Raw genomic sequence first — 15,695 nt, 5'->3', positions numbered from 1 at the left:
AATATCAAGCTGAAGCATGAAATCCAAAACCTTGAAACCATCCTGAAAGCTCAGGGAGAACTGGCAGAGGGTCAGCAGCTCATGGACATTGAGCACACGAAGAAAGAGAATCAGAAATACAGCAAAAAGATTGACGACCTCAGTGAAGAAATCCTGAAGCTCAAAGAGAAAGTATCAAACGCCGTCCATATTCTCAGCCAGTTCAGGGAAAAGCTACAGTTTATGGAAGCCGTGAATCAAGACAGAAGGGCTGAACTGATGAACATTGAGACTGTCCTGTCACAGAAGAGAGACACCCTGACCAGAATCAAACAGGTCAGAGACAGACTGTGGAGAAACAATCTGAAGTTGCAGGAGAAGCGTGGGTTGCTTGGAAATGAGATACTGCTTTGGGACTTTGAAGAAAAGATGGATACTGCAGAGCTGCTAAGTCAGCGACTGGAAACACTGGAGCATCACCATGCTGGTCTGATCCTTACTCGTAGGGCAATTCAGAAAAAAATCAGGGAAGCCAATTCCTCTTTGCTTGCTGAAGACGACCAAAGAAACGAAAGCATGGCAAACAATAAACAAAGCGGTTTCCCGTAATTCTGATTTTTTCACATGGTTCTTTTTGTTAAGTCCCGGGGAATGCATTACAAACATACTCCTGAAAAAGCCTTTTCTAAGTAACGTCAGTATTATGCATTTAATGAAGACATTACAGCTTTTATCTGGGTTTTTTTTTTGGTGGCAACAGGAAGCTTCTCTACTTGAATCTCTGAAGTTATGCCCATGTAGGAATTAAAGAAATACTGCCTTAAGTTGAGCACAAAAATGCCTTGTGATTACGAAAACTTGCAATAAACCAAGATGTCTTCTTTTAAAACCGAGAAAGGATAAGGTATTCAAGCATTTCTGAGTTCTGCGCATCCTAAAGATGTATTTATGTCTATTTTTTGTAATAAATCTATCAGATCTCTGACCTAGTCCAGAGAAAGCCATATGAAATGGATTAAACCATGGCCACCGTTAAGTATCAAATCTTCTAAACATCACATGTAATATTAACAGGTATTTTAACATGAGAACTTGGAAAGTGTCACCAAAAAAATCTTCCTCCTGCAACAGTTAAATGTTGCAAGGTCCTGATTCTGGACAGTCAAAAACTGCTAAAGAAGCCTGTGAAGAAACAGAATTGAACTTTTAATTTCTGAATTACACTGACAACAGGTGATTAAGATAACTTTACATGACTTTATTTAACAAAACCATATATTTACAGTTGAAAAAAGTTCCAGTTTGATACACATATCTAAACAAAACAAACTTGATAACTACATAAAACCAATTTAAACGTGATGTACAGGGGATGTATCAACAGTTCTGTATGTCACCCTAGTTTTTAAAACATTCAAAAATAAGCTGTTACAAGGTACCTGTTTTTCCAAATGAAATTCTTTACTAAATGAAAGAACGTTCATGATTGATTGCTGATTGAAGTTGCAAAACGGCTTTATAATAAAGTGCAGGTCATACAGAATTCCAAACCTGGTTGAAGTTTTCTGGTTTCTCTAATCTGCTGCACTTCCAGTGGTAGTTGCAGACTTCTGATGTATTGCAGCATTTTGATTTTTCCTTAAACCCATGAAGAAAAGAAAGTTTGCTTGATAGGAACACTTGCTCAATGAAAGAAGATCTCATGCATCATGTTACAGGTACTCTCAAGCACCTGAACAACAGAATTGTCAACATTTTTTATGGAATCCCTGAATTTATTCCAGAAATCTTCCTTACTAGCTAATTAAGAGGTTTGGTACGCTGCAAGAATCTTAAAAAGCTCAGTGGCAAGTAATTCCATGCCCTCACTACTCATCTCTGGTTTTATCAGCGTTCAAGCGTTACCTTCAAATGAAGTTACTGAGAAGTTGAAACAATTGCATCTCTAGGCAGCTGATTTTTTTTTTGTAAGATGTATTTTCTTAGAACACAAACTGTGCAAAGCTCCTTATTGCATTGCTTTTCTTCATTAAAGAACAAAACTTATATACACAAAGAAATCATTTAGAAAATATATACATCTTCTAAGAACAGAAAGATCAAAATCACAGAACAAAATAATTACATTTGCAAGTAACAAACAGTGCACAAGTGTTGCAGCAGGCCTTTTCCCCACAACTCTGCCCATTTTCACTGTTACATTCAACATCTTATTCAGAGGAGAAGAAGGAGAAGAGGCTGTCCATGGCTGCAAAGACACCCAGGGGCTAAAGAATGCATTTTAACCTGACAAATGAGCCACACTTGTAGACTTGGTTTAAAAGGAAATACAAATCTAGTCGCAATGAAGACTGGAATCATGAAACCTGTTATGGTACCACCTAAAAATGTATACTGAGGAAGAAGTTGTCTCTGTGTTTAATTAACCGTTTAAAAGCATAGTGCAAATGTTTCAGATGGTAAGCCTCTCATATCCTTCATGGAAAGGCATATTTGTTGTAGTAATAGAAAAAGTAATATTAAAAAACCACTTACTGACCTTCCAGCTTTCTATTGCACTTCAAAGCAATGTGGTATATACAAGTACCGGTCACTGAAGGGCCAGAGCTATTCCAACTCTGGGAGAATTCACTCGTGTTTCATATCAACATCTGGCTGTCTGTTCTCAGTAAGTGATAACCTAGATGAAGTCTTATGGAGAAATTAAGATGGCCAACAAAAAAACTCACATCCATTACGCCAAGTACACAAAGTGAACAGGAAAAGAGGCCAATGAGGTATCAGACTTGCTGCATCTGCATTACACATCTTCCAAAGTGACTACGAGTCCTCACTTACCGGGGAATCCTGCTCTTGCTCTTTTCAATATTACAATCAAACTAACCCCCCCAGAAACAATGTTCGTACTGGAGGACAGTATTTTCATTATGTCCCACAGTCCTTTACATTGTATGTTGAGTTGAGCAGTGTGCAACTATTATTCTCTTTTTTTTTTTATTCAGACGATGCCAAAATAAGGAGCATAGAACTGGAGAGCACTGGGAAACCGCTGACCCTACAGCTGGAGGATTCAGTAACGCTGGGTTACAGGTAACACAGATATTGCTTCAGTTAGTTTCCCTTTTCAATGATCCTCATTATTTATAAAAGAGATTTTACACTATACACAAGAAACATTCTTGTAAATCAGAGGCACTCATGATTTACAGTTCCACATTCACCTGAATGCAGAGGGATCTGAGCTGTAGAACGGAATTACGCAGCCACGGTTTGCTGTCTCTGTAACTTGCTCCCATTACTGGAGGCTGGATAAAACGCTCCACAATGACAGCTTGTACTTATCCCAGTAGTATTTGGCTGGCACATTCCCCAAAAAACTTCTTTCACTCATCACTACATACAGAGCAGCTCCACAAAACCCTTTTTCCACGGTGGCAGCAGCAGCTTCAGGAGACCCCACAGAACCTTTTCCTTTTTAGCAGCAGTGTTGGCTCATGTAAGTTCTCCTCAACACGCTTCCTCCTCAGTTGTGCCAGTGAGCAGAGCTGGCTTTTAAAGTAAGTATAAAAACTGCTTTTTTACCATTTCTCAATTTTTCTGCTCAGCCCACAGTTTTATCAGCACAACCAGAGAGGCGGCACAGGAATAAGTAGCTGGTAGGCAAGAACACCCTGAGATGGCACTGCCCCAGAAGAGGGAGACATGGAAACATACATTTAGGAGTATGTAACCCCGTATTTAAACAGAGGGAAGAGAGTGTCATTGGGAAATGATGCCAGTTTAAGATTAGAAACCCCCTACTGAGTTAGGAATCTAGTCTGATTAATGGAATTTCTTCCATCTGCATCCAGATTGGACACACAGATTTCCAAGGCATCTTGAAGAATAATTGATTTTGCACTGCTAGCGTGACTTCCCTTCCAAGTTCACTTTCTACCTAACTTTTTCTTATTACAGAATGGAATGTAGTTCTACGTCTACATGATTTCTTTGGTAAATGGGACCCACAGCCTATAAAACAAGAAGCATTTCTAAAGAAATGGTCCTTAAATCATTTAACTATGAATTCCAGCACCAGTTATTTAAGATCCACATCCAGCTACTGTTATGCGTATGGGAAATACATCCTGCCTAAGAATGAAACTGGGAAGGGGAAGAGCTTTCAAAGCAACTGACATTGCTGAATGCCCAGTCTTATAACATTAAAGAAAAAAAAACAAAACTTAAAAGAAATCCTTAATATTGTTTAGTTTCACTGCCCTCATCAGAAGTACAGAATGTGTAACGCCATCCACAGCAAATGCTCATTCCACTAAAAGTTAAGGCTAAGCCCAGGTTTCACTTTGAAGGGTTTTATCCCTCAATGTCCTTCCTTCCTTTTTTCTTCCCCACCCTCGAGAACTTGTCTTTTTTTTTTCCTCTCTCCTCTTTAAGGCTATTCTACTACTAAGCAAAACTCTGAAATAACACTTTGATTTGCAGGCTCATACATGTCAAACAGTACCCAGTGCTTTTGCCACTTGTCCCGTGAGTCACTGGAGGCAATCCTAGTTCTAACGTTTGAGTGAAGGACTTCCTTTTTCCATGTCCCGGTTATCCTTCTGCAGAGCAGACAGTATCTAGATGTTTCAAGGAATGAGAAAGAAAAAAAAAAAGTATTAGATTTAAAAAGCGACGCAATAAATCCTTGTCTGAAGAAATTCCAATTTAATTATCTCTGAGCAATACTATTTTAACTATGAAATGTAATCAGAATTACAGAACCTCTCTACTGATGGAGACCTCTCCCATAAGTTGTTGTGGCGTGGCAGACACAAATAGATTTAACAAAGGTTTAAACTCCATCTCCCCCCAATATACACTTGAAGCCAGGAGATGAGATTCCTACCCAGGTTACACAAGTCTAGCACCAGTAAAGGATGCTGTCTGAGGGGAAGTTACAATTCTCAAGATGAATGGACTGTCCAAGAGCAGCCCGAGCAGTGTGACATTATCTATGAGTTCAGAGTTACCATAGCACTGACTGGTGCTTCTCTACAGCACATCACTGTCTCCAGATCTGCTTATGTCTTGTTCTGAAGCAAAAAGTTCTATCACAGCCTGTTTCAAGAAGCAGGCTGTATTGCTGCTTTGAAGGAAAAAAAATGGAGGGTTTTTTTTTCCAAATGCTTTGGAGTACATTTGACCTAACTCTCCAGCATGATGGCTGGTACAGCCACTGAATTTCCACATTCAGATGACATACTTTCATCTTTTTTTCCTTAAGCTGGAATTTAGTTGGAATTACAGTGATGACACAACAATTTTTGAAGTAAAGGCTTCAGTGCTAAATTCCAGCAAAGTCGTCGGACACATAGTCAGCCCAAAATTAGGCATACTAGATCATCAAGGATATTTAGATAATGACTGTATGATGACGTGTCCTGACAAATTGTCATCTTCTCTCGGAGTGAATTTCTGCTTTTAAATATCAAGTTGTAACGTTGCTAGCAGCCTTTGTAATTAATAAGTTAAAAATGTCATATGATACTCTACTTCACTGACTCCACCCAACATTTCAATTCTGACTACTCGCTAAGCTTTCCCTTTCCAGAGGTGAAAAAGCTCAGGGAATCCACTCACCTGACTGAACACTAAAAGCATGGAGTGAGCTATATGGTCCTACCCACCTATAAAATGGAACCCTAGCTCTGCTAACACACTTCTCCAGGTGCTGCCAAACTGCATGTTCATGAGTACAGTACAATCACCTGTTATCAAACATCAATATCCTCTTTACCTGAGCCCACTTCTTGTTTCTACTTTGCATCTGAATGGCAGCAATAGATGTGAAGAATTCTTCTGAAGGCAAGTCTTCTGGTAGCTTGGTTAAAAACTGGGCTATATGAATGAAGTCCATTTTGGTCAAAATATCTTCAAAAAGTTTTAATATTCCCAGGGCTGTACGGAATAAGAACTCTTCTCCATCCCGGCAGAACACATCCCAGACACGACACGCCAAGTCCAGTGGCAAAGATTTGCTGTACAACGTGAATATCCTGAAAAACAGAGTAAAATTTTCAGAGTTACTGCACAAGAAAAAACGTTTTGGATACTGGCAGAAGTGCACAGACTGGTAATTAGTGAAATACTTCTTTATTTCAGAAGTACTTCTATTAGTTGCTGCAAAGCAATACATGAAATGACACAAAATTATACAACAGTTAAGGCATCTTGCTATCGATCTGGGATTCCAAGTCCAATTTTCTCAGATCACACCAGAAGAAACAATAATCAAGGGTTTATGATGGACATGCACTGGCCACAGGTATAACCAAAGGTGTATTTAATCAGCACTTCAGAGTTGAGGACTGATTCAGTTTTAGATGTGAGAACACAAAAAGCTGAATCTTAAGCCATACTGCCAATGGAATTTTGTGGATCAGATGAAGAGGTGTAAAATTATCTGTGTGTTCCAGCCATGACTGACTGGCAAAGTAATAACAGCACGGGTTCTGGAAGAAACATCAGTTTAAACTCCAGTGAGTTGAGAGAAACAGGCAAGATGTCCAGGAGAACTGTGGCTCAGCGTGTTTGAACAGACACGATCCCCAAAAAGTAGAGGTAACATCAGAAGTAAGAACCTCCTCCCAGTTGCTAAAACTGCATTTTCCTTAACTGCCAAGAGCACACTTCTTCCATCAAAATGCTGACAGCCTTGCAGCCAGGAACATGAGGACGCTCTCTCCTCTTTTGGTGCAAGGCAGAGCAATTTTCATTGCCACTAACAATGTCATACCAGCAAGTGAAGAGAATTAAGCTTCCCGGAATCACATCATAGTATGTAAAGGAAAAGAATTACAGTAACTTTTTTCCTTCAGAATTCAGAGAGAGAACTTTTCTCCACAAATGCACTGCATGAAAGATCTCTGTAAAACTGCAAATAATTCTTTCTCCAGCAGAGGTCAGCAAAGCCTCATATTTAAAGAAATCCTTTCCACATCTTTTAACACACAATTTCTTTTTAAGTATGGTGAATCGAACAGTAGTTCTCTTGTGTTTAAGACTCCTCCTTAACCCCTCCAATTTTTTATTTAGGAAATTCGGGTTTAAATTACAAAAATACAATGGAACATATACACACACATGGATGTAGGTGTAGAATATGAATGAATATATTTTCACAGCAAATTCTAATAAAGGTTTTCTCTAGTATCTCTAGTATCTGGTTTTTACTATATACGATTATTTGAATGATGTGTCATCAAGTATCCAGCTTCTCTGGGAATCAGCACACTTCAGGAAAATAGGAAAATATAACCATTCCACAAGCAGCACAACAAGACTAAGCCATTTGCACACATTCAGGTGATTAGTAAAATGCAGGTTTAGGATCCTTTGGATTTTACTTTTTCCTGTTTTTACATCTCATTGCAATGAAATATTTTAAATTCTGTTGTCCAAAAAGCTAAATTAGAAATATTTTTTTTTAAAAAGCAAATAAGAGGTAGAGGCTGGGAGGAAAAAAACCCACTACTGTTCTTATACGTATTTCACATACATACATACATGAATGTATAAGACTAGCACGATAAAAGCCCCCTCTCTCTCTGAGTTACTGGCTGATCACATGCTGCAGAATTTGTATACTCTTTCAACATTCTTGTACAGTCACATGCCACATAAAAATGCCTTGCTGCAGAATATCTATACAGCAAAATTAAGACTTTTTGTCTGTAACACACGCACAGGAAACAGCAACAGCTTTTCCATTTAAAAAGAACAGAGTAATAGGAAGCAATTCAACACAGTCCTTTCCTGGTCACCAAGCAGCAGGCAAACACTCAGCCAGAAACTAGTCCTTGTTAAAGATAAGTAACAATGTCTGTTTTTTTGGATCTCTCTTTATTCACAAGAGCTATTATTCTGTCATGATTCAGACCTAACCTGAATAACCCATGTGTATTAAACCTGCAACTATGCAGAAAATTAACTGTCAGAAGAAATAGTGAGAACTATTTATTAGAAAACTGCTTTTTGTAGGAAAGGATTTACTTGTATCAAAAAAGCTGTCACATCAAATAAGGTATTTGACATTGATCTCTTCATAATTTGGGAGGAAGTGTAATTTGCAGGGAATTCGCAAGGCAATTAACTTTCATTAATACTAGCATGGAATTAAATGCATCAAGCCCCAAGAATGGAGACTGGGTGCCCTGGAATAAGCAATGAAACAACAGTAGGATTCATTACTGCTAAGAGCGGATACAGCACTCGCTCCCTTCAAACATTTCCTACTGAAAGACATTTTTTTACTAGACATCTGAGCTACTGGTCTGAAACCCAGCTGAAATTTATTATGGTAATAAAGCAGTGGCTGGACTAAACCAGGCACAGCAGCTCTCTTCCAGCTCACTGGAAGTCCCAGGTGCAGACAGCACAGCCCACCAGCACACAGGGGTCCGGAGTAACGTCAAGCGCAGGCGACTGCCTGCTTGGAAGAGGGGAAAAACAAAGCACCAGATGCTCCTGCTCCTCCCAGCCCTGCTTTTGATGAAAGCGAGCTTTGAGGCTATGCAAGAAATCCTGGCTGGTTTGCTGCTCACAGGGAAAGCGTGTGACCACAACCTTATCAAGAAAGCAAAGCACTGTCACCCTGATAATCACAGGCTCTGCGCTGTCTTTCCTTTTATACTTCTTTTTTTCCTTTATTTTTTAATTAAAAAGTCTTCATAAATATCATTAGCAACAACACTGCACACAGATATTGCCAGCCCCATTTTGGGCTGCCAACTCAAGCAGAGCACCACTGATGGAAATCACATCTTCTCTATTCCTGCACTGCACGTTCTTCTCCCATGTCTGTAACAGCACAAAAATATTTATGCAACTTCAGAGTTCAGCTGTGGAAACTGATGACCTAATTGGCTTTTAAACTTATTCTTGGATCCTCCCTTCTTCATCCTGGTACTAATATTTAGTTGTTACATTTTGTATCAATTTCAACTACATCTGCTTGACACAGAGATTGCATCTTTCTACGTGTTTGTGCATTACTTTATTGTATAGTGGCATCTCTGTTCTCATTAGCACCTTGAAAGTTATTTCAATAAGCTTGTTGGTAATATTGTACAAGTATAAAATTATCACAGTTTAAAATAAAAGTGGCAGGCTTTACTTTGTTCCTTATCAGGGAAAGAAAAAGTATCATATATTATACAATACTGACCGCAACAGAGCAACTTCTTAGCACTCAGCAAATCTGACCCTATTCTAAAAAGTATCAATATAATACAAATGCTGTGTGAGTTCCTAAGCAATTCCCAAACAGTTAAAAACACCCAAAAAGCCCTGCTGTCTCGCCCAGGAACACAAGGCAATACGATATTTCACTTGATTCCACCCCAACCTGCAGTGCCATACTCTCATGATGAGCACACTCTGAACTGGGCTGAAGACTGATGTTTTGAAATCTGGTAACAACTAAAAAAATCAGGATGTCACCAGAAGCCTCTGGACAGAATTACAGTCCATTGTTAATTTGAAAAGGAGGCGTGCATTTAGAGTGTTATCTTCAGCTTCATTTTTGGGGGTGGTGGAGAGCTACTGGCATGACATGGGCTATGCTTCTTCCAACGTAACAGACAGCAAGCTTATGAATACTTCACTGGAAGTGCCCACTACAAATGTCCACACAAAGTGGCTCGGACCTTTATTATAACGAGCCAACGGTGTCAATAGAGAGTTAGTGTTCACAGAGCACACTCCCAGTCAGGGCAGCACTAAAGAACCATTGATCAATCCATCAAAGTACAAACAAAGCCCTTGGCTATAATTATCGCCAAAATCATTTTTCTGAGTAGGGATAAAGAGGTGTTTGTACAGCAGCAGCAGGCCATAAATAGACAGCATGTGTCCTTTGCAAATCCACATTCTGCTCTGCTCACAAGAGCCTGTGATACATCAGCTGACAGAGCCGAGAGGCCAAAACTGGGCTAATTCAGACACTGTTCCCCCTCTGTTCTCTGCAGACCTGACCGTACGGTGCTCCTTACGCCCCTCTCGCACTTGATTCCCGTTATATTCTTCAACAAAAAAGTGAAAACCTGTCTAGCATTTTCATTCTTCCCTTGAGATTTACCAACTGGAGTTTGGGCCTGAAGCACATGAGTCCTTTTAAAAGAGATGCCTTACTTCTGGCAGGTACCCACTGATAATCACGCCACTGTACCTTTTAATTAAATTCTTAAATCCTCGGTATTTTCCCAGCGCAGAAGGCAGTGGTGGAACTGAACTGACAGGGAGGGCTCCCCTCCCTAAATCCTCTACCTGCCCCAAGAAAACCCCAAAAAACACAGCTCTGGTGACAGGAAGCAGCACAAAGGAGACCAGTCGATTCCACAGTAACTGCGGCAGGAGCAGGAGGGTTTCCCAGCAACTGGTCTGTGCAGCACTGGCTACTGGAACCCTCCCAGCGCTGGCACCAACTGAGATTTCCTGCACACATGCCTGCCCAGTAGCCATGCCAGCCACCAGAGCAGCACCAGGCAGCCCTTTGGAGCTCAGAACACACGGCGCTCACATAAAACTCACGTCGTTAGAGCAAGGCTGTTTCGTAGAGATTTTTACCTTTACAACCCAAAGGTCTCTCCACTTAGAGCGACACCGTCCCGTATTCTTCACTGACTTCACTAGAAATAGTGTGACCAGCAGAAGTAGGGAGGTGATTATGCCCCTGTACTCGGCACTGGTGAGGCCACACCTCGAGTATTGTGTCCAGTTTTGGGCACCTCAATACAAGAGAGATATCGAGGTGCTGGAGCGAGTGCAGAGGAGGGCAACGAAACTAGTGAAGGGCCTAGAAGACAAATCATATGAAGAGCAGCTGAAGGAGCTGGGACTGTTTAGTATAAGGAAGAGGAGGCTGAGGGGAGACCTCATCACTCTCTACAACTACTTGAAAGGACACTGTAGAGAGGTTGGTGCTGGTCTCTGCTCACAGGTAATTAACAATAGAACGAGAGGGAACGGCTTCAAGCTCCAACAGGGTAGGTTTAGATTGAACATTAGGAAGGAATTTTTCACTGAAAGAGTGGTTGGGCATTGGAATAGGCTGCCCAGGGAGGTGGTTGAGTCACCATCCCTGGACGTGTTTAAGGGACGTTTAGATGCGGTACTGAGGGATATGGTGTAGGGGAGGACTTTGTAGAGTAGGGTAGATGGTTGGACTCGATGATCCCAAGGGTCTCTTCCAACCTCAATGATTCTATGATTCTATGATTCAAATCCACTGAAAGCACACTGTTATCTTTCCAGAAACAGTTCTGGTTTTAACGGAGCGGTATCTGTACTACAGCAAATTCACTGTCAGCCATGAGCCACAGCCAGCCTTACCAACAACATTTGCCCAAGTCCTTCGCTTCAATAGTTACCCTCTCCTGAGAACACAGACCCACCTGATTTTTGCTTACATCTTTTCTGTATTACTTCCTGGCAGTAATGGAAGGACAGCACATATAAAGTCCAATTCGCTAAATTTCCAGTGGCCATTTAAAAAAAAAAATAATCTCAACCTGCTTCCTACAGGATCAAAGTATTTTTAAATAGAAAGTATATATATATATGCACACACATATGTATACACATACTTATATACACATACAAATACACACAGACATATCTTTAAATATTATACCTAAACCTTACACAGTTAAATACCAACTCCTCTGTCTAACAAAATTAAAGACAGTGTGACAAGCTGTCTAGCTCAAGACAAGTGTGAAAAACGTTTAATACCGGATTGGGCAGGAATGCCTCAACTCATCTACATCCCCATGCAAGATCATAGTGGTGTGACTCTCTACAGATGGGGAGGAACACAGCAAATTGTCCTTGGGACAAAAATAAACAGCTTTAATGTGGATGCAGGTAGTCAGCAAGAAATGCTAAGGGTTGTCAGTCCATTCATACAAAGACCTTGAGAAGTACCATCCACAAACACTCCTGTAGAAGACTTTTTCAAAGGCTCTTAACAACACCCACAGAAGGAACAAAAGGCGATGTGCCCCACAGACTGCAACACTTCAGTTCTTTGCTCTAAGTCAGTCATTTTTTTCCCTTTTTTTTTTTTACCCTCTGAATGAGCTCAGAGAGAACAACCGAACACATAAACGTTTACTCAAGAAAACACAATAAAGACCAGCCTATCAAAGCAACATTGCTGAGGGGAATGTAAACCTTCAACCTTTCATCAAAACAGTCTTTTTCTACATCTCCAATTTCTGGTCTTGTTCCTCAGGATTTCTTCTTTACAATGTAAAGCTCAAAGTTAGACAACAGAGTGACATTAACATGCCTGCACTGTGCATACACTTGTTTGCAGTCTCTTACATAAAAAAATCACCTTATTTATGACAACATCGTATTAAACTAGTAATCCATTAAAAAAATAAAGATAACCTGGTGATTTTAATGTCATCTATCCAGTTATTCTCCAGCATGTTTACAGTCTTCTTATTCTGATAGCCCTTTAATTTTAATTGCTGCTTCTTCCACAACAACATTGTCTGAGGCAATATAATTTCAACATCTTTCCTCTTATCATTGAACATACCAGCCTCTGCCCTCTTCCTTCCCTTCTATCCTATTCCAGTATTTTTTCTGGCATCTTCCTGCTCTGTGCATAAATCTAGTTCAGCTTAATATTTTCAGCCTGCAGTCATGAAAAATCATTCTGATGCTATTTCTCCCACCAAATGTTGGGAGAAATGAACCTATCCATTACACATCCCTTCATTCTCCTACTCAGGTTGCATTAAAATGTAATCCCAGTGGAACAGCCAAGTCAAACAAAGCCCCTGTTACACACACTAACCTCTGTGCAAGAGCCACATGGGAACGATGGAACTCAAGCAGAGGCAGCAGGGGGCCTGTATGGATGAGCAAGAACCTCCTGAAAAAACTCAAGATATAAAAAGGAAGCGCACAAGGGGCTGAAGGAGGGGCAGATGACCCTGAAGAAATACAGAGACGTGTCTGGGTACGCAGGGAAGGGGCAAGGAAAGCCCCTTTTTAAGATCTTTTAAGATCACCATGTTATCGAGAGCTTGGTTCAGGCAGAAATGCATTATCAGTACAAACATTTTCCAAAATAATAACTTCTGAATCTCAGAAAAAAAATACTGTTACTATTGGGAATTCCATCTTTTACTGAAGGTATTTATTTACTGAAAGCATTTAGTCAGATACCTGAGAAGCTGTCAACACTTCAAGTGCAAATCAATTTTTTACAAAAAAAGATTTCATATCACCCTGAAACTGCCAACAAAGTCTTGCTGAGAAGAGACATTTTAGTTCCCCCAAACCCAAATACTCAATTTGGAGTGCCTTAGACCACACTGAAATTTGGCAGGAGTGCAAATAAGATCCTTGTCTGTTTTCCTCTCTAAGGGAAAAGGTTCTAATTACACTAGAACTAAAAAGGCAGGCAGTTTCACCAAATACAAAGATTCTAATTGCCCGTCTGCTAAGCAGAATAGCTGCAGTAATTAAAAACATGCTAATGCCCTTTAGCTATTCAATTGGTTGGTGTAAAGATCAGTTTTTAAACCTGCACTGGGATCCTCTAAAAAGAATCTGGGACCACGTAACATATGAGTGAGACACTGCCCAAGAGTCACCGTTCATCCTACCAGAAGCCTACGTGTTTGCTCCTCTGTAGCCTCTAGCTTTTTGTTGTACAGACAGAAACACTGTTTTAACAACTCTTCAGTTACGTGGAACACGACGAACTATAATTTTCAAATGCAATGCAGGCAATACTTTTTGGAAATACACACCTGTTATTCATCTGCACATAAAGTAGAAAAACTAACACATTTTCTCAGAAGATGCACTAAATATGGATAAATATTGCTAGAAAGCTGCATTTCAAAACAAGCTTCAAATTCAACAGAAATACAATAATAAAGGTTAGGTAAACATTAAACATCGCAAAAGTATGTGGGAACGATTTAGACTGGCAAAATCAAGTACTGAGCAAAAGATAAAGCCTTTGTGTTTTAAAAGAACACTAAACCAGGTAAGAGCACTCCAGCTGCTTCATGGACACTGGCATGGAGCTATACACTAGCATGCACACTAATTACACTTTCAATGTCTTACCAATCGATAAGATAGATGTCTGGAGTTAAATTATTTTTTTTGAAGTGAGCAAATAACTTTGGCAGATTTTCTTCAAAGAATACCTCAAACGCAGCAAAGTAAGTCAACATCTGGAAAAATACAATGGGGAGAAAAAAAGCAGTTAGCTGTATTAATAGCTTTAAACATATTATCTGTTGTTGGATTAACGCTCTTCAAAAACAGCATGGTATGAACTACATGACACAACAAAGAGCTAAACATTTACATGAAGGACAGTATCTGCAAGCACACAGAGTTTAAGATCCATCCGATATACTGTTCTCATATCAAACTATATAATTACTGGTTTGGGTCTTGGCTGGCTTCCTTTGGAAAGAAAAATACCAGCAGGAGAGAAGTTATTTGCTGATTTCTCAAAATAATTATTATAACAGAAAGGTGCTTTATGCTTGTAGCAGTAATTTAATATTACACTGAATAAAATCCAAGGTCCAATGGATTATGAAATGAAATATGGAACTAAAACAATTTAATAGTCGACAGCAAGAGTGAAGCATTCAGTTTGCTCCAGGCATAAATCATATTCTAATACCAAAGCTTCTTTTATACCATAAGTTTTACAATGAGATAACGGCATTTCTATTGCAAAGAGGGAGAGAGAAAGTTCACAGAGAAAAGCCAAAGATCAAGACAAAATACCTGTGCAGAAGAAACAGACTGTAACTCCCATCTGATACCGTAAGCCCTGAACTGTACCCCTTTTAACACAAAAACTTTCACATAATTTTAAAATTTTAATATTTAGGTCAAATTTCCTAACAGAGGGTATGGAAAATCTTCCAATCCAACTAAGAGTTAAAAACAAAAGATTTTTATATCACAAATGCAATAGCAGTTCAAGTATTTATCTTGATCAAACCACCATTCAACTTAGTACTACTTAAAATAATTACTAGTTGAATAAAGCTGTACCAAGACAATAAATCAAGATAAACTGGCATAAATTGCTATCATTTCCACACCTAACTTGTGCTGGTTTTATGTTTTTAGTTGATTATATGTTAAGACAAATCAGCATTTAGTTATTAAGCTGCAAAACTGACACAAGAAGATGAGGGTAGACAGCAGATCAGCATATTAACCACAGGAAGCCAAGACTGTCTCACTTTATGTCTCACTCTTCCATTTGAAATATTAGGTACAAAGTTTTCCTTGCGGTGTGAATCATGGCTTTGTAATTTCACAATATGTTAATATTCTTTCATGTATCACCATCTCTACTCTTCTGTAAGCATTCATTTCTCATGTAGCCTCTATTTAGCCAGGCTAACAGGAATAGACCGCACTATCCAAGAGCATGCCAAAACCACTAGTGCAGATAAAAATATCATTCCAGCAAATTTAATTCCAAAACCATCTTCACAAGAACCGTATTTACACACTGAATGCGTGACCATGTCCTGTCTTTCCAGTACAGTAATGGAGATGGGCTGATACTGTTTCTAGCAACGCTGTTTGTGCTGTGGTACATCTCCCCATGGGCATTTACAACTGATGAGATTCAGGGGCTGCAACAGGGAATTACATGCTGC

General features: G+C 39.6%; 1 protein-coding gene across 1 annotated transcript in view; it reads right to left on the bottom strand.

Annotated features, from left to right (window-relative positions):
* Nucleotides 1–1,216: 1,216 nt before the first annotated feature.
* The window catches only part of TBC1D14 (TBC1 domain family member 14), a gene marked incomplete at its 5' end in the record, with an annotated part of 73,526 nt that continues 59,047 nt past the window's right edge, over nucleotides 1,217–15,695 (bottom strand). The window contains 3 exons of the mRNA XM_014966702.1: nucleotides 1,217–4,598; nucleotides 5,759–6,017; nucleotides 14,122–14,231. Of these exons, the coding sequence (XP_014822188.1) occupies nucleotides 4,533–4,598; nucleotides 5,759–6,017; nucleotides 14,122–14,231 (435 nt within the window). The remainder of the gene's footprint in view (nucleotides 4,599–5,758; nucleotides 6,018–14,121; nucleotides 14,232–15,695) is intronic.

The sequence above is a fragment of the Calidris pugnax genome, unplaced genomic scaffold, assembly GCF_001431845.1.
Source record: "Calidris pugnax isolate Ruff unplaced genomic scaffold, ASM143184v1 scaffold14, whole genome shotgun sequence".
In the NCBI taxonomy this organism is placed as follows: Eukaryota; Metazoa; Chordata; class Aves; order Charadriiformes; family Scolopacidae; genus Calidris; species Calidris pugnax.
This window is presented reverse-complemented; position numbering and strand designations above follow the sequence as displayed.